General features: G+C 35.6%; 1 protein-coding gene across 9 annotated transcripts in view; it reads left to right on the top strand.

Moving 5' to 3' along the window:
- The window catches only part of LOC106877185 (BTB/POZ domain-containing protein 7), a 65,365-nt gene that overhangs the window by 32,873 nt on the left and 11,713 nt on the right, over positions 1–20,779 (top strand). For 6 of the 9 annotated variants that reach the window (XM_089359261.1, XM_089359266.1, XM_089359268.1 and 3 more), the window contains exons 2-3: positions 4,609–5,769; positions 15,325–15,533. In XM_089359261.1, coding sequence (XP_089215387.1) covers positions 4,641–5,769; positions 15,325–15,533 — 1,338 coding nt within the window. In that variant the 5' untranslated portion in view covers positions 4,609–4,640. Of the gene's footprint in view, positions 1–2,775; positions 2,846–4,608; positions 5,770–15,324; positions 15,534–20,779 lie in introns of all 9 variants that reach the window. The other 3 variants (XM_089359267.1, XM_089359264.1, XM_089359265.1) reach the window with 1 other exon arrangement.

Below are 20,779 nucleotides of genomic sequence, written 5' to 3' on the forward strand. Positions count from 1 at the left end.
ATACAATTATTGCTCAAAAGTGATATATTAATTGTCTAGCATTCAGATTACTCTTTCAAATGTAATGTTTACTTATTCACATTGTCTTGAATTAATCTTGCATTTTCTCAAAGCTACAATATTTCAACGATGTGGTTGTTTGCTTTTGCAATGACATTGTAGGCCAGGTGTGAAAGGCTGTATGTGGCTGATTTGAATATAAACCAAGATTATTTAGGCAGGATATGGCAGGCTTAACCGCTGGAGGGTTAATGTTTTTCTTGCCCCTTGGGAGAAGAATTTTGATTAACAACAAATTTACCTCTCATTATGGTTATTATTTCAGGTGATTAAATATTATTTTCAGCTCATCATATTGAGTTTGGCAGCCTGCATTTAACTGATATTATTACTATATTGCTTCTACTACAGAAACAGTTCTGCTTTTGAACTACAAGATTGGTACTTTCTCTTCATATGAATCAAATTATAGTGGGGTCATTTCTATTGTTTCAGCTAGGAGCATTGCAGTGATTTTTCTCCCTCTCATTTATATTCCATTGTCAGCTCCCTTTATAATCTTGCTTAATCAACCGCATGTGTACCAATAATAAAGAATTACATTTCCCCACTTTTTGGGGACCTGATTTGATAAGCATATAATAATATATTCACTTGTTTTCATAACAATCTTATTTATAATTTTGATTATAATTAACATTGAAAATTTTCATTAGAAATATATTGTTACAGTGTAGGAGGCCTGGTTTAAATGTATGAAATGTAAAAACATTTGTTCTGTTGAATTAATTTCTTCATTGTGGTATTTTGTCACAGTTACTGTAATCATTTTTTAATAACTCTAGTCAGTTTTAATTACAATCTCTTATCTTAATTAAAAATTTAAGAATAACCTAAAATTCACCATGACAAATATAATCTAGATTTTCATTACCAACTTAATTTTTTTTTTTAATCATTTCTGAAAGGATGAAAATCTAAGTCAATCTAACGGGATTTGAACCACATAGTGCTAATAGATGTTTGATGGTTAACATCTAGAATAGTATGAAATCTAGTCTTTGATATAATGAATAAAATATATACCAACAAAAATAGAATTTATGTGAACATGTGAAAGAATAAAGATAAGACAAACAACATTTGAGTGTAATCGTAAGTAAATTAAAGCACTGATGTAGGTCCTAGGCCTCATGGAGCTGGTTACTCGGTCTCCATGGTATATAAATGACTAAGATCACAACACTCTTCTTGAATGGGGTGCCGATCCATCGCAGGATTATTCATTTACAGTGGATTGGATTGGAGCAACAAGAAATGAAGTGTTTTACTTAAGAACACAACACATCACCTGACCTGAGAATTGAAACCACACTTTTGTGATCATAAATGCAACACCATAATCACTAAGCCACGACGGTGCTCCAGCATGGCTGCATTCAAATGAGTGAAACAAAAGAATAAGAGTAAATGAAGGGGACATGGACCCTACAGGCAACATCTAAAGCAATCTTTCCAAGAGGGCAATAATTCATAGTGAAAACCAATAGAGTAAATGGGACTATTTAGTCCTGCTGTGGTTAACCTCACCAGTGCCTGTGGTCTGATAAAATACACCCAGTCTATGCTGTAAAGTGGTTGAGGTGCTTTGGGACTTGTCCAATCTATACAAGCCTGGGGTGAGAGAGGACATTGAAATGATGATGGTATAACCTTCTAAATGGCAGTATGTAAAGAAAACTTAATGATAGCAATTACGTCTATACCTGTTGAAATCTATACTGAAGATGATATAATAGCTATTACTTATGGCAAAGTTGAAGAATAAATATATCCTGTTATCAGAAACTCTTGAGTTTGTGCCAAGAAATGCCATTTGCTGATTTTATCTGCTGGTTTGTGTGTGTACATGTCCTTTCGTTTTCCAAGTATACAGAGAAAGATATTACAATTGAAAAATTAGTTTCTGGGAATAGGATACAATTTTTCATTCTCATTGTGAATAATATAATCATTTTCAAAACCACTCTACATATGGTTACTATCCTAATTAAAATTAATTTTCTGCATTTTTGTTCAGTTTTAAATATTTGCGCTATTCATTGAGAATTCTCCGTTCGCTTGTGTGTCAGTTATTTGTGGTTATTTGACTAAAACTAATATCGATATATTCTCAATATCAACATTGGATGATTTCCATCACTGGTCTTCATAACCATTACAATTTTTCTTTTTTTTTTTGTTTTAGCTTAAAGCATATATTTTCTGGAAGTTCTCTTTTCCTCCATTTCTGCTTCGTCAATACATCTCTCCTACTCTAATTAATTCTGTGTAGTGTTCACATGTCTACACATATCTACAACCATGTTTCTAAACTTCTACATCTATTCCTCTTGATCTCTTCTAATTGAAAAGCTGTTTGTCTCTGATATAATTTAAGTACTTCAGTCAATGTTTTTATTTTTCTGTTGAATCTCAGATAGTTTCTTTCATGCTTAAATGTAAAAATATTTAAATAAATACTGCATCCCCTTTCCTATAACCTTTAATAGAAAAACATGTCTTTCTATTTGAGTAAACTTAATGGTGCACATCTAGATGATTATATATTTAACATGTGACCGTCCACAAGGTCACAAGGGCAAATCTTGTTACAGCCAATTTGTTAGTCATGTTACTCTGCTTATTTCAGCCGGTCAAGTTGTCAATGGATGCTACTTCACAGTTAGTATTTGTATTAGGAAGGGTATCTATTTATTCTTTTATTTGTTTCAGTCACTTGACTGTGGCCATGCTGGAGCACCACCTCTTCAGTTGAACAAATCGACCCGAGGACTTATTCTTTGTAAGCCTAGTACTTATTCTATCAGTCTCTTTTGCCAAACTGCTAACTTACTGGGAGGTTAACCACACCAACATCGGTTGTCAAGCGATGATGGTAGGGACAGACACACAAACATATACATATAGACACACACACACACACACACACACACACACACACACACACACACACACACACACACACACACACACATATCATCATCATCATCGTGCTGTGCAGTGGGACTGAACCCAAAACTATGTAGTTAAAAACTGAGCTTCTTAACTGCACAACCATACCTGTTAAATTGTTTTATATATTACCTGAATTGTTGATTATTGAGAGAAAAGTGAAAAAGTGAATTGAAATGTATTCTTATCCTTATTTTCCTCTTCAGTCAAGATTTTAATTTATTGACTAAAGTGTTTTTCTGGAAATTAAAATATTTCTTTAAATATTTTTGTTTTGCAAACATAAAAGAAAAACTGAAACCATAATGCTATTTTTGAGCTTCTCGACAAGACTTGGAGCATGTCTGTCTTTTACAAACTTTCTTGGCAATATTAATGCTTTAGACAGACAGAGCCTCCTACTTTCAACTGCAGATAGGCTCCTCTTAGTCTGATCAGATTAAAGAACTCACCTCTTGACATCTCTTAATGTGGCGGGAATTACTTAGTGTCAAACAGTATAACAGAAAGCTTTAAGTAAACATTTTCATTTGCTGTATTTTTAATGTCAGACACATCAAACAAAAATAACTGTTCTCCTTCGTTGCATTAACTGCTGTGGGGGGGGGGGGGGGGTAGAGTCTGCTATTTCTGCTATTTTGTATGCAAACAAAATTCTTGTCAAGTTATTAATCAGTCTTTCTTAATATGTATTAATACTATATTATCACCTTTTTTCAAAACTGGAGGCTTTTTTTCTCTTTTACTATCATCATCATCATCAAACTGATTATGTTTCAGTAAATACATTTTAAACTATCTTTTCAACGAGTAATACACATAACACATTTAAAAAGTGTGGTTCTGTAGAACAACGTGGCATTGGGATTATAGCCAGAAGTCTTGCACTTACCGGAGAAAGAGGATTTCAGTAAGAACTGGGAATTTGGAATTAATAGTTAATAGATGTATACAAGAAAGATGACTTGTCTGAACTTGTGATGTGAATGGCTGTAGCATTGCGGATAGAAGAAAGTGTCTTGAAGTGAGTCTTTCTATAGAAACAATTTGGAGGGTTTTTAAGTGTGTTGGCTCCTTTCCAGTTCACTTTGAAGCTTGGCTCCGGAGTAGAATCGACTATGAACCAATAACCCAGTCAGATGAGGACGAATGTTTTCTTGGGTTGGTACGAATCTTTGCTCACTTGCAGTTATTTGTAGGATATGTAATTCTGCATGGCAATTCTTGAGCTTCAAGCTAATTCTGAGATTGAAGATTCTCTAAATCCACGACTAATTTGCTTACAACTTGAAAATTGGTATAATGTAAACAACATACAATCCTTGCTGGTAAGAACAAAGCTTCTAAAATCGATAGCAATCGTGAGTGCAACAGCCTAACCACTATATATATATATATATATATATATATATATATATATATATATATATATATATATGTGTGTATACACACATATATATATATAAATTTATGTTTTGTCTTTTGTTTTTTTTGAAATTAAAAGTTTTGGTTGTTAACATTTATAAATGAAATTTATTCTGATATTTCTATTATTCCTAATACCATTTTTTTTCTTTTATTTTCCATTTTCAGAAATCCCTTGCTATGGAACTGAAAAGGTGATCATGGGTGCAAATGTTTCAGCCGATCGATTGCAGCCATCTTCTCGATCATCCACATTGACTCGCATGTCCCATGGATATGTGATCAATGATGGAGATGTGGTGGCACGAGAGAAGAAAAAGAAAGCATCCAAGTTTGCCACACTAAGGAAAAAGTTGATCAGGGTCCGGCGTCACAGTCGAGCGGTTGATTACTCTAAAGCTTTGCGGGAATTAACTTGCAGCTGGTCTATTCGGGATCTCAGCTGCTTAGTGGAGGAATATGAAGCGGCTGCTATTCTTAAGGAACTTGCCATTGCTGCAAACTTGGCCCGACCATTGGCCAACTCCATTCGTCAAGATCTCTCAAACCTTTTTGATTACAAATACTGTACAGACGTTGATTTGATATATCGAGGTGCGTGTTTTCCAGCTCATCGAGCCCTTCTTGTTGCCCGTAGTCCATTTTTTCATGATTTATTGAACCAATTCCAGGAATATGGAGCACAAGTACCGATCAAATTAAAGACTCCTGGTGTTGATGTCCCTCTCTTCTCTGCTCTTTTACGATATCTATACACCGAAGAATTTATTCTTGAAGGTTCTCAGTTAGAGAATGATGAAATTATTATGCGGCTTACAGATGAGTTTGGAATGCCAAACCCTCTGGAGCAGGACTTGCGAATGATGTTGGACACTGGTAACTACAGTGATGCTACTTTGGTATTTACAACTGGTTCCGAAAGCCAGGAAAATTTAAGTTCTGAAGCTTCTAGTTCTGCAGATCATTCATCAAGAAAGCACGAACTTAAATGCCACAAAGCAATTCTTGCTGCACGATCTCCTTTCTTCCGTAACCTTCTATTGCGGCGTGCACGATCAGGTGAAGAGATCACTGAACGGACATTGCAGACCCCTACCCGCATAGTGCTTGATGAATCGGTCATTCCAAGGAGGTATGCTCGAGTGTTATTGCATGCAATCTATATGGACACTGTAGATCTATCTTTAATAGTCCGTGGAAGTACCAGTACATGTAGTCTTAGTGAAGTGCAAGCTATGGTAGCAGGAAGAGGACATATCACTCATGCTGATGAAGCTATGGAAATTTACCAAATTGGACAGTTTTTGGATTTTCCTATTCTTTCACAAGGTAATTCACAGACATTGCTATTTTTTTAATTAATTCCTTGGGGCTGCTTTTGCATTCTTTTACTTTGTTAGACATGTTTTCTGTTTGTAACCATGGATTTGATGATTCAACAGCATCCCATTCTAAGATAAAATGGCAATGGTATGTCTCTAAAACCTCTTTCTAAAGGTGATATTTATATGGCAGCGAGCTGGCAGAATTGTTAGCACGTAGGGCGAAATGCTTAGCGGTATTTCGTCTTCCGTCATATTCTGAGTTCAAATTCCGCCGAGGTCGACTTTGCCATTCATCCTTTTGGGGGTGATTAAATAAGTACCGGTTACGCACTGGGGTCGATGTAATTGACTTAAACCCTTTCTCTGTCCTTGTTTGTCCCCTCTATGTTTAGCCCCCTGTTGGCAATAAAGAAATAGATATTTATAATGGGTATGTGACATTTTGGCCCTGCTTATTTGGCATTACTGATTTGAATCTGACTTTTTTGACTTAGAATATAACAGAAACGAAAATGGAATGCTCAAAGATTGAATAATGCTTTCTCATTCCACAGAATTATTTGTTACAGTAAAGTTAGTTATGTTATCAAGTCCCACCAAAATTTTGATAATTTTCATAATTAAAAAGACACTGGCAGTGTATTTCACGAGAAGTATTGAAAATGTTAAAATGTATTGTATACATATATGTGCAGGCATAGCCATGTGGTTAAGAATGTTACTTTACAACCCTATGATTCAAGACCAGTTTTGTACAAGACACAAACTCAAGATGTCATGCAGTGGGATGGAACTTGAGACCATGTGGTCGCAAGGGGAGCTTCCTAGCCACACAGTCATGACAAATTGTTCAAATGTCTCTAATAAATATATAATGGTAGATAATTCATTAATAAAGTTTGGTTACCAAATCTGAGATCCAAATTAGATTCTAGAGTGTGACTTAATAAACAGGAAGGCACTTTGGTTGGTGTAGCCGTGATTAAAGTTACCCCTCCTACTCACTAACCCTTTGAGAAATCAGCTACCTTACATTGGAAAAGACTTCTACTTCCTTTCAAGAACACAGCTGCAGAATGTCTTCTTAACTCTAAGTAAATATTCTCTAATTATCAGCTGCAGTTAGTTGTCCATCAGAAAACTGGTGCGTATGTAGAAAGATGGGTAGGGGGGATCAACCACTAGAGTAAAAGTATTCCCATGTAAAGTAAGTATAAGAAATTTTAACTTATTGTAATGAATGTTTTCATTTACTTTACCTGCATTTACTTTGACTTTACATTATTATCATAATGTTGATTTTTTTATTTTTATTTTTTTTTATTTTTTAAAATTTTATCAGGAACTTTCTTGTTCACCATTAGCTGTTCAAAGATAATAACTTTACAATCTTAAGTATTTTTTCATGCTTCAGTCACTTTTATTTTTCAGGATGTTTAACGTTCACTCTTCCGTGCTTGCATGGGTTAGACACGTCAAAGCAAGGGGACTGTAACACACACACACACACACACTCTTATATATGTATGACAAAGGACCCAGATATAATATGCCTTGTTGTACTCAAGAAGAACCATCCATCACAGCAGAATTGATAACAGTGCTGTTGTCAAATAAAAAGCACTCAATACACTTTGTAAAGTGGTTGGCATTAGGAGGGGCATCCAGCTGTAGAAACCATGCCAGAACAGACAATGGAGCCTGGTGTGGGCCCTGACCTTACCAGCTCCAGTCAAACTGTCCAACCCATGCCAGCATAGAAAACATGTTAAATGATGATGATAATAGGTTTCTGTTAGTTTCCATCTCCCAAATTCACTAACAAGGCTTTGGTCAATGTGGGGCTATGGAAGTCACTTACCCTAGGTACCAAGTAAAGGGACTAAACCTGAAACCATGTAGTTGGGGAGCAAACGTCTTGCCACACTTGCGCCTGACTTGTAAATTTAATGTCACTATATCAATAATCTCAACTAATTCCTATCATTGGATAATCTTGAATCGTTTTTTTTTTATAGTTTCAGCTTAGAACTGCGGCCATGCTGGTGCATGAATATCAAATACTCTACATTACTATTCCTATTGCATATGTTGTTACTATGTGACATTAGCTACACCGATCTTCCTTTTATAAGTCCCTTTCAATTCTGAATAGTCACCTACTAATTATAGAATATCCTGTGGCCCTTGGTGGACCCTTAGGTCATCACTGAAGATGTAATAAAAATGTAATGACTTGAGAACAAGCCCGCCTGGTGGCAAAGCTTATTCCTTTTCAGCTTATTGATTTCAACCCAAATATATGGCTATATTAAAACTTGTGTTGCGGATTTGGTTTGCTGGATGTGCACTATGTTTCTAGTGTTTCTGCTTTCCACTGATTACCAACACTACCACTAACCTTTCCCCTCTTATTCTATCACTCACTACTTCTCTTCTTAATCATTTTCAATCTAACTTCGTCTTGCTTTATTTTCCATGATTTTCTACTTTCAATCCATCATTATGCCATTTACATTCATGATTGGTATTTCTCCGTATATTTCTCATGAGGCACAGGCATGACTTTGTGGTTAAGGAGCTCGCTTTGCAACCATATCATTTCATGTTCAGTCCCACTGTGCAACAACTTGGATAAGGGTCTTCTTCTAAGGCTCCACACTGACTAATGCCTTATGAGTGAATTTGGTAGATGGAAACTGCAGAAGCCTATCGTGTGGCTGTGTGTGTGTTTGTCACCCCTCTACTGCTTGACAGTAGGTGTTTGTTTACATCCCTATAATATAACAGTTCAGCAAAAGAAGTTGATAGAATGTGTACCAGACTTAAAATATGTATTGGGATTGATTTATTTGACTAAACCCTTTAGGGCCTTGCCCCACCTTGACTGCTGTCCAGTGACTGAAACAAATAAAAGAAAAGATCAGTTACATGGTCTCCTCAAGCCACAATGGACACTTGCTCATGTAAGAGAGTTCCCATTCTTATATAAAGAGGATATTATAAACAGAACTCAATAGAACAGAACAAACATATTTATCATGTTTTTCTGTAAATGGAGACTGATCAAGCTGCAAAGTAAAAAAAGAACAAATGTTCCGACAAAACAATCCGTGTCCACTTGAAAAAGTAGAGTTGAAACTTGATGAAATTGTTGGTAGTTAATGGTAACAACGATGTTAATAGTTATTGCGCAAAAAAAGAATATTTTATTTATTTATTTATTTATTCTATTTATTCTTCTGCAAATTAAGACAAAGCACTACTGAGGACATTAGAACTTAGAAACTACTGTGGAGAGGTTTTTTAATCCATAACTTTTGAATGTTGTAGATTGCATATGGATTGAATGGTAAGGATTAACTGCATGAAAATCAATATGTCGATGGACATATTGGTTAAAAAGAAATACATTTTTTTTAATCATTGCATGCCTTAATGTATTTTTCTTAAACAAGAGAATTTTGTGATAATGAGTTGTTTTGCAAGCCACCGTTTCAGGTGATTGTCTGCTGTTTCAATAAGCCTCAAGATTGATTGCATAACCTAATATTTATATCTTAAAATTTGCAGTAGAAAATATATTTCTCAATTCAACCTTTAGCTATCATCCCTGAACCCCTTCTCTATTTAAAACAGATGTAAATTGACCCTTTAGCATTCAGATTACTCTGTCAAATCTAGTGCTTGTTTATTCAGTTTTGCATTAATCATGAATTAACCTTGGAGCTTCGAAATTTTGATGATGTGGTTGTATATATTTTTAGAATGACATTGTAGGGTATGTGTAAGAGGCCAGATCTGGCAGGTTTGAGCATAAAACAAGTAGAATATTTGGGTCAGATATGGCTGGTTTAAATGCTAAACGGTTGATATATATATTTTTTCTGATTTCAAAATTTGATAGTTTAAACATACAAGCATGGCTGAGTGGTTAGGAAGCTTTGTTCTTAAATATGGGGTCTCAGGTAGTGTCCCACTGTGAGGAAATTTGGGCAAGCATTTTCTACGATAACCCCAGGTTGACCAAAGTCTTGTGAGTGGATTTGGTTGATGGAAACTGGAGAAGCCCATCATGTGCATGTATAAGTTTGTGTGTGTCCATGTGTGTACCCATGTACCACATGATTATCAATATAAGTGATGTTGTTTGTTTCCACTCAGCTTTGGCAAATATGAGTGGTTATGGGGAAATGTTACCTTGATTGGAAACGGATGAGAGTTAGCAACAGGAAGGGCATCCAGCCATAGAAAACCCTACCTCAACAAATTCCATCTTACTCATGCAAGCATGGAAATAGAGGTATTAAATGGTGTTGATAGGAAATTTAAATTTTTAATCTCAGTTCTTGTTTAGGATGGTTATTTATTTAACTTTTTGTCAGATTTTAATATTGTTTTTCTATCTAGAATTAATAATAGGAATTTTCTGTCTTTCTGTATTTTGTGAGATTCCTTATCCAGTAAAAGAGAAGGTGCATGGCTTAGTGGTTAGGATATCTGGCTTACAATTGTAAGGTCATGAGTTCAGTTCCTGGCAGCATGTTATGACCTTGAGCAAGACACTTTATTTCACATTCCTCCAGTCCACTTGGCTGGCAAAAATGAGTTGTACCTGTAATTTCAAAGGACCAGGCTAGCTACATTCAGTGTCACACTAAATCTCCTTGAGTATTATATTAAGGGTACACATGTCTGTGGAGTGCTCAGCCACTTGCACATTAATTTCATGGTCAGATCGACTGGAACCCTTGTTGCTGTAACCGATGGACTGCCACTTACTCGGTAAAGAAGTTAGGATATGAGATTATTGCAGCCTGACTCTGTTCCACACTAGACATTCTCATTTGTGACTAACTAGCTATCTCTGCCTGAATACAGTTTATTAGCTTTCATTGTGAACCACTTTATCAGGTTCATCAATAAATAGATTTAACAGAAGAAGTGTTGTTTGAACATGGTTTGTGGGTTCCTGTCTTGCAACAATCATCCATCCGTAAGCTTAGAGTGCAGCCTAACCAATAACTAGTATTGATTATAAATTGATGGAAAAAGAATTTTGTAAGGCACAGTTATTTTTCTGTTTTACAATTCTGTCCGTTAAAATGTTGTTTTGTAGTATTAGTAACAGTGTTGGTAGATTTCTTTCATTTGTGAAAATGTAATTAGCTCATAAAATTTGCCCTTCTATTGATCTTTTCTATTATTTTGGAGCATTTCAAAACAATAAATAAATAAAAAATATCTAAAAAAAAAAAAACTAATAATAATAATATATTATTTCCCACTGGAAATAGATTAACAAGTACCGATTTGGCTTGATCTGAATCATTACTAACCTCTTCTATCTTGCTATCAGCTTCCTTTTCTCTTCAACCATCAGAGTAAAAGTTGAACTACAACTACAGTTTTTCAACAAAGTAGCCAATAACAGTAGCCATTACTGAACATTTACTACTTTTTCAGCATCATTGTTGCTTCTTTTTTACTTTTTATTGATAAAAATATTGACTACTTATCAGAAAATATTTAATCTCTTGACAAACCATTTTTTTGTTTTATTATTATTACTATTTCATTATCTATTTTTATCTTAATTCTGAACATTCACATATTTGTTTTTAGGACATTTACTCAGATTGAGATATTTTAGAATTGCTCAGATAGATAGTGCTATAATTCTTAATTAAAAGGTTATACCAACTGCATGACTAAATTAACGAATCCCTTTATATTGTAGTATTTGTATCTGCACTTGTGGCTACATTTACCCAGGGTGAGTTGAGCCATTTCCAACCAACAAGTTCACTTTTGAAGTTTCACTGGGAACACAAGTTCACATGTATGTGGTCCACGTTCACGTGCACACACAATTTGTGATAGGGTGATCTGTAGCAGCTCATCTTGCTGTTGATTATTGACCATTGCAGAGGATTCACTGCCGATTATAGGAGCAGATGTAGCCTGGGTTTGAAGCAAGTTCTAGAAACCTACTTTGACAAAAGCTAAGGGGTGCCCCACTCCCCCAGTGGTCTTCCAGCATAGTGGACACCAACATAGAATTTCTGAGGGACTGTTCTCTTTAAACAATTGTAGCATGGGAGGTGTTTATAAGCCATTTAAAAAGACACAAAAACCGTTAGGTTCACTTCAACATTTAAATTTAATTTGCCAAAATATTTTCGTCGCACAGAATTTTATCAGTGAACAGGTCGGGGTCTCAAAGCAACGAAAATATTTCGACAAATTAAATTTATATCAACATTTTAAAGGGAGATAAATCATAAAAATATTTCAGTAAAAATTTTAATTTGTGAGTTTCCTTAATAATTTCGCATTTGTGTTTATTGTTGTGACGGTGAAAGTCCTTTTTCAAGTACATTTGTTCTCAGATTTGTTTCAACATGACAACTAGGTTTGTACATAGAGCTGGTTTATTTATTTTCTATATTTTCATCTAAGCAGAATGAGGCCCTAAAGGCTTCTTATTTATGTCTATGTTCCTGACAAATCCCTCTCACACAACTCCTCTTCTTAGCCCCCCTCCCCCACCCTTCACCCATATTTACCACTCACTACATTCCCCTCCCCTTTATCTCCCACTTTCCTTTTGCATTCTTGCAAACTTACCCCCTCACTCCCCTTGTCCATTCCTCTGCACCACTTCTTACATCTTCACCACCAACTTCTCTCTGTCTCTCTGTCTCTCTCTCTCTCTCTCTCTTTCTCTTTGTCTCTGTTTTCCAACTGGGGTAGCCATACACCTCCCTGCAGCAAAACACCTGTTTCCGTCCTTCTATCGTAACTTAAGCCTCTCAACACCTGGCATAAAGCCACCTCCCTCAGTACAACACTCCCCACTCCCTTAGTCGAGGAGTCTTGCTTTGCAAGTTATGTGGACCCTTGCAGGTGTCACACAAAAAGCACCCAGTATACTCTGTTAAGTGGCATTAGGAAGGGCATCCAGCTGTAGAAGCCATGCCAAAGCAGACATTGGGATTTGGTACAATCTTCAGGCTCACCAGTTCCTGTTAAATGACCCAATCCATTCCAGCATAGAAAACAGACATTAAATGATGATGTTATGTATATAAGTACACTGTCATTGATAAACAGAATTATTCATTTGTTTGTTTTGTTAGACGCCCTAATTTCAGAAGTAAAATATTTGAATTGTTTGCTGCACCGTGTAGGGGTGATGTATAAAATTAACAAGTGACAATGGCTTCCTCTTCAGCTGTACTTTAATAATATATTTACTTTCGCCCCTTACAATTTTCTATCCATGGTGATTAAGATTCCATTTCATAATACACACACTCAAGTGTAACATTTTAGTTTAAGATTTGAAAGACAGAATCAAGAATTTATTTTTCCAAGCTGTGACTGTTCCTTGCTCTAGTGTTATATAATTTGTTTTCTCTATTCTGAAATCTGAGGCTAAAGGTTTCTATAATAACTTATTAGAAAATGGCAATTTGAAGAGTTTAACATTTACGTTTGACCTTTCTATGTATTTAGTAAGAGGCAAATATCTTAAGGAACTGGAATCTTGTATAGGCGGAAGACTGTTTATGAAATATAGTAATTAGAGTAACGATGAGTTTGCCTGCTTGTGCTTTATTCAGCAGTTGTTGCCACTGTTAGGCTCATTTTTGCAACCATGTGATTTCAAGTTCAGTCCCAGCACCTTGTGTGCAGCACCTTGGGCATGTGTCTTCTATAGCCCAAAGCCAATCTGTGCTTTGTGAGTGAAATTGGTAGATGGAACCGCTGTGGAAGCCTACTGTGTGTGTGTGTGTGTGTTGTCCCCTCCACCACTTGACAACAGTTGGTAGTTTGTATGCATCATCATAACATTAGCAGTTCAGCAAAGAGACTGATAAAATAAGCACCGTGCTTAAAAAAAAATACTGGGGTTTAGTTTTGTTTGACTAAATCCCTTGAAGGTGGTGCCCAGCATGGCTGCAGTCCAATGACTGAAACAAGTAAAAGATAAAAGATCCCTGCAGCAACCTGTGTAATTCTCAACAGAGAATTATGCACAAATAGATCAGTTGGGAAAAACAGTTTTATTTTCAATAATTGACATTGAAATTTATATCATTGTGAATGCCGCTTGAAATGGAAGCTGTAATCCTGTGAGAGTGAATTGTTAGAAGGTCTCAGTTCAGTTCTTGGCACAGTGATATGTTTCTTCATAATGAGTGGTTGGCGTTAGGAAGGGCATCCAGCTGTAGAAACTTGCCAGATCAGATTGGAGCCTGGTGCAGCCCCCTGGCTTGCCAGTCCCCAGTCAAACCGTCCAACCCATGCCAGCATGGAAAACAGACATTAAACAATGATGATGATGATGATTATTATTCATTTGATCTTCACTTTAGCTTTATTATTATCATTATTATTAGTTTATTTGTCAGATTTCTTGCATAACACATTCTGTGTGACTTCTTCAATGACTTTCTGTTCCTCATGTCTCCTTGTCTCTCTGGTTTTGTCCTCTCTGTTATGAAAGAACTATAAATAGTGCATGTGTTTATTGGCAAAACGACCATCCTCACATATAAACAATATCTGTTTCAACACATGGATTTCATGTGAAGAATCTTGCAAAACAAATACTTAAATGTCTGTTAATTATTTCACACCCATCAAAGCCTTCATTCAACTTTATAATAGCTATCAGCAATGGAATTTTTCTCCCAACAGAATTATTTTGAAGTCATTGACCTAAGGCATCATCCTGTATACATAATAGTTCACCTGCATATTTTTTGCAACCACTTACATCTATAAACATCATGCCCTGACCATCCTTTTCTTTTGGGAACATGAGAACAAAGTGCAGTGGATCAAAATCCTTATTCACTCAACTAATTTATTGCAAACTTTGATCATCTTTATATAAAACAATTTCCGTTGTTGTTTTTCTCGTGTCCCACGTTAAATGGTTGCTATTTGAGAAACAATATGGAATTTGAGGTTGCGTGCCATCTGTTACATGAGATGGTATTGTGATATGCAGATGGTCAAGTAGTCATTCAACAAGCTCTGTAGAAGTATTTGGCTTCATGCAGATGTTGTATATAATGTACATTTGATATGAATTTCAATAAAAGATGCCGTTTGGTCAGTGGTTAGCAGTAGTCAAGTTGAAAGAAAGTGACACACGTAATCTTGAACTCTTCATGTACATACACCACGTACCTTTTTAGAGCCAGTTCCCAATCATAGTTTGTCTCACATGAGGTGAAACTTGTTGAATATGTTGAAGGGGGTTCACCTGCATGGCTGCCATCTAATAATTGAAACCAGTGAGACAATACATGTATCTAGGACAATAGGTTGGAAGAAATAATAAAATGCCTTGCAGTATTTAGTTTGAGCCTCTGTGGTCTGAGTAAATAAAACACATACCAGTCATAAACTGGAGTTAATTCAATCAATTAAATGCCTCCCTCTATAAATGTGTGGCCTTTTGCCAGTATATACATATTGCTGTTTTGCCTCGACTGGATATCAGTTTCATCAGTTTATAACTCTCTGTTTCTATTTTCAGGTTGTGAAGATATAATTGTAGAAAGTATTGCTGTAGAAAATTTAAGTTCTATTTTGACATGGAGTTCTGAACCCCATGGGTCTCAATGGGTCCATCGGCAAGCTTTACATTTTTTACGAGAAGAATTTCTTCAGTTGCTACACTCTCCAATTTTCTGTGAAATGGGAAAAGATTATCTCATTGCTGCCATTTGCTCTGACTTCTTACAGGTAAAGCTGTTTTCTGTATTTTATTTCAAGTTATAATTAATTACATATTTTGTTACTGCATCTTTTGATATTTTTTTTCTCTCTGTCTAGAAATATTGGTTTTGTTTGGACTTCAACACTTTGCTTACCTTGTCTACCACCTGCAACACCTGCAGTTCAGAATGAATATAATATTTGCTCTGAACTGTGGGATGTCACTGTTGACACCCATGCTGTAAATCTGTCATAGTTTATATTGTGAGCTAAAACAGATATCTGGTTAAAAAAAGTGCATAATTAGGCCAATAGTACAAAAGAAAATATGATGTAAAATGGGTTTGATAGATGAAGTGTTAATTATTTATATGATGTTTGATGTCATATGGTCATGGTTAATCCAAAATACTCTGTAAGAAGCATAAGGTAGGTTTCCTGGTTTTTCTGTCATATACAGGGTGCGTAAGATATTTGAGGACAAATTTATGTTTATAAAAAAAACAGATATATAATAACAGATAATTACTTTATTTATCAAAAAATGCTATGACGATAAAAATAAACCTTCTTTTCTATAATGTTATTCACTAAAGCCACCTTCAGCTTCAACAACTGCTTCTATATGAGATCTAAATCATTTACATGCTTGAATCAAGTGGTCCTCATTCATTTTGGACATTACTCTGACTATGTCAACTTTCAAAGTGTCTTTGGCATTATGGGCATGCTCATTGACCTCTCTCTCAACAATGCTCCACATGTAGTAGTCCAATGGATTGAGATCTGGGTAATAAGGAGGTTAAATGTTAGAGGTTATGTGATCATGGAAATTTTCAGCCACCGATTCCTGTGTTACTAGAGCCATGTGTGATAGTGCAGAGACTTACTGAAACACATATGGCCTTCCATTGCATACACTGTCTTTGGTCGGCCCGAGGCTATAGTAGAAGACACTTGCCCAAGATGCCACGCAGTGGGACTGAACCCAGAACCATGTGGTTGGTAAGCAAGCTACTTACCACACAGCCATTCCAGTTGAAGTTTGTCATATATATATATGTGTGTGTGTGTTTTTCTGTTTGTATTGACTCCCTACCGCTTGACAACTGGTGTTGGTTGTTTACATCCCCATTACTTAGCAGTTTGGCAGAAGAGCCTGATAGAATAAGCCCTGCAGTTGATTTGTTCAAGTAAAACCTTCCAATGCATTACCTCGACATGGCAGCAGTCTAATGACTGAAACGAGTAGAAGATAAATTAATGTGCATTTTCCTTTCAATTTATAATCAATTATAAACGGCTGCAGTAACATTTAGAGACTCTACCATCTGTGTGCTGGTTTCAAAATAAATTACTTTCACTGATAAGGGGCTTTGTTAATGAGCTGGTGTTACATCATCCAGATTGAGTCTAGCAAATGAGCTGAAGATATTTTAAGTTGATAACAGTTTTATATTACTAACTATAACTAATTGGATATTAATGAAAAAACAGAAAAATAATTTTTTCCTTTTTCTACATTTTGTTATCTTTTATTTATTTTGTTAAAAAGAATTACATGAAAATTACAATACTGATAACACTAAAATGGTATATGATGAACACACATATCATCATCATCATCATCATAATTGAATTTCCACTTTTCCATGTATGCATGGGTCAGATCGAATTTGGTGAGGCAGATGCCTTTCCTGTCACCAACCATCAGCTGTTTCAAAACAAGATAGTATTCTCCCATAGGTAGATATTTTTTTCATGGAAGACTGGAAATGAACAGCATCACCTGTATGACAATGATGCTCATTTATGAACATCATGCGTACACAAGGACACATACATACACACACACACACACATGACAGGTGTCTTTCAAGTTTTGTCTATCACATCCACTCACAAGGCTTTGGCTGGCCCAGGGTTTTAGTGAAGTGGTTGCCATTAGGAAGAGCATCCAGCCATAGGAACCATGCTAAGGCTGATGTTGGAGATCAACATAAACTTGCAGCTCACCAAAGCTTGTCAGACTTTCCAACCCATGCCAGCATGAAAAGCAGACATCAAATGATGATGATTCCTATTGGTTTTAATTTCTACTGTTTTTTTTTTCATTATGTTTGGAAAGGAAAGCAAAATAATATCGACTGTTAATTAGCTCTCACACTGCTCAACAATTCTGAGAACACACGTTCTTTATTCTGTTAGTTTAGTGTTCTTCTAATTTTGGCAATCCATTGTCTATTTTTGTGAAACTTTTAGATAAATTTTATTAATGTGAATTAAAATCTCTCATTGATTGATTTTTATATTTCTCATCTGAAATATTCTCTGTTGTTTGAAAAGCAAGTTGGGTTGTTTATTGAGATAAGGTTGTGGCAATTGATATTTTATGAGTACAGCCTTGGCTAAGTGGTAAGAAATTTGTTTCCTAACCACATGGTTTGGGCTCGATCTTTCTGTATGGAACCTTGGGCAAGTGTCTTTTACTATAGCCCTAGGCTAACCAATGCCTTGTGAATGGATTTGGTAGATGGAAACTGAAAAAAAGTATGTTGTATGTATGTGTGTGTGTGTGTGTGTGTGTGTGTGTAGTGGTAGTTGTCAACGAGGGTCACAATCATACAGGTGGTGTCTTTTGTTTCCAATCTTCTGTGTCAACATTCCTGGTCATAGAAAAATATTACCTCACTTGGAAACAGGTGAAGGTTGGTGACAGCAAGAGCATTTCAGTTGTAGAAGATTCACCTCAACAAATTCTCTCTGACTTATGTGAGCATAGAAAAATGGACATTAAAAACAATGATCACAAGTCTGAAGTTCTACAACTCTGTGAGTGAGGATCCATCTTAACCCCCTCATTCATCACACATCACCAGAATAAATAATCAGATTAGCTAGAAAACCAGGGAGTGACCTAGATGTCACATCGTGAACCGTGAACCGACTGACTGGGCACTTGATATAATAATTGGATTCATGTTTTTGAGTGCTGTCTTTTGATAAAGAATGAGAAAAGGGGGTGAGAGAGACTGATGTCCTCTCTGAAGAGTAATGTATCTCTCATCTGCTTGTTGCTGTCAAATTAGGGGGTAATGGAGCAGGGGTGCATGGTGGTGGTAGTGGTGGTAGTGGTGGTGGAGAAATAACTTGCTCTTCAAGCACAAATCTTGACTGAGTTTGAGTTTTAAAACAATATTTTTAAACTGCTTCCTTTACAATTTTGTAAGGTTTTATTGTTTTATTAACTTAAATGCTTTTCTTTTATACCTTTAAAAAAAAATTTCATTGTTAATGTTTTTTAAAGTTAAAAATCTAAAACTCACACATGCAACTACATGCACACACACACACAATGTTAAAGAAACCAACTTCCTGGCATTCTGTGTAAAAGGAGCTCTGTTCACTATTAAATCCATACCATTCACAACTTCTACATTAATTTTCCCTTCCTTCCGACCTATTTTCTACTCACTGCACTTGAAGACCTGCTTTCTTCATTTCTGTATAAACATTTCCTCCTTGTGAACTATCTGTGTCTATTTCTATATTTCTACATTAATCTTTCTTTGTCTATTACTAATCTACATTCTGAAAAATATATTGTTTCCCCCGGACACTTTCTTTATCTTTTCTACATTTCAGTTACTTTGTTATTGATCCAGTAACTTTAATGAAAACTATTTTTACAACAAAATATTAACATCTCTTGACAAAAATAAAGTTTTTGCATTGTAAGGAATATCCCCCCCCCCCTTCAGCACATAATGGCTATTTAGTCTCTTAACTTGACTCAGTGGAGTGTTTTACATGCAAAGACTTAATTTTGAATAACATTTAGTGTGCATACTTCATATATTCATATTATTCAGTTGATAAATGAATAAATACAGTTTGAAATGTCATTCACCTCATTAAAATGTCTCGTATTCACTTATCTGGAAATACTTGTATGCTTTCATACAGTTTTGTATACCTTGCTTGTATTATTCACATTCAGTTTGAGATATTTGTATGTGTTTAGAAATGCATACATTACTTCTGAATTTTGCTTATTTAATTTTCTGCATTTATTTTGCAAACTCATATGGGCACAAGCATTGCTCTGTGGTTAATAATCTGGCTTCCCAACCATGTGGTCTTTGGGCTCAATCTCACTGCACAGCACCACCTTAGTCCCCAGGCCGACCAAAGCCTTGTGAGTGGATTTGGTAGACGGAAACTGCATGAAAGCCCATTGTGTGTGTGTTTGTGTGTACCCTAGTCTAGATATCATGTGATGGCTGTAAATGAGCATCATTGTCAAACAAGCGAGGTTGTTTCCAGTTTTCCATGAAAAACATGTCTGGCTATAGGGAAATATTACCTTGCTTTGAGGGAGGTGAGGGTTGGCAGCAGGAAGAGTATCTGGTCATAAACAAATTTGCTTCAATAAAGCGTATGTTAAACGATGATGATGTCTATCAATATTCTGTTAGATTTGAGTTTTTATTTTGATAATTTTTATTCTATTTCTATCCTTTCAATATTCTGAAGTCAAAAGTCTCCATTCCATTGTCAGTATTCACAGTAGCTAACTTAAATAGTTGTGTCTCTTTTGTTAGAGAAATTTTCCATGAGGCATGCTAGGAAGAACTGTGATAATTCTATCTGGCATTGTTACCTCTATACTTTAGACCAAGGCTATTAAATGTATCCTACCTTATTTCTTTGATTACAAATGTCCTTTCCTGCAGACTGCAATCAAGCTTTAAAAACATTCAGTTGTAATGAGTAAAGTTAAATTGTTAAATGTTTCCATTTAAAAGTATATGACCTATATATATATATATATATGCTAGCATGGAAAGTGGACGCTAAACAATGATGATGATATTTGTAGAGAGAGATTCAGATGAATTAAGTACTTAAGTTGAGGCACCAGAATTTAGTATGGTATTATCCATAGTTTCAAAATAAGGTGATTAAAATCAAAATAAGCAACAGGATATCCAGAGGTGATGCAGTACAATCGTTTCAAGCGACTCCATTTAATTGCACAATGCAACCATTACATCAATTTAAATGCAGAGCACCTAGTCTACTCTAAGTGGCTGGCATTAGGAAGGGCATCCAGCCATAGAAACCATGTGAAAGCTGGCATTGGACTTCAAATGCAGCTCTTCCCTTTAACAATACATGTTAGGGAGATGACATCGAGTTTGAACCTTAATTCCGTGAACATTTTATAGTTAATGTCAGTTTTTTAGATTTTTCTTTTTAAACAAATAGTA

The sequence above is a fragment of the Octopus bimaculoides genome, chromosome 11 (genome assembly GCF_046866305.1).
Source record: "Octopus bimaculoides isolate indiv1 chromosome 11, ASM4686630v1, whole genome shotgun sequence".
Lineage (NCBI taxonomy): Eukaryota > Metazoa > Mollusca > Cephalopoda > Octopoda > Octopodidae > Octopus > Octopus bimaculoides.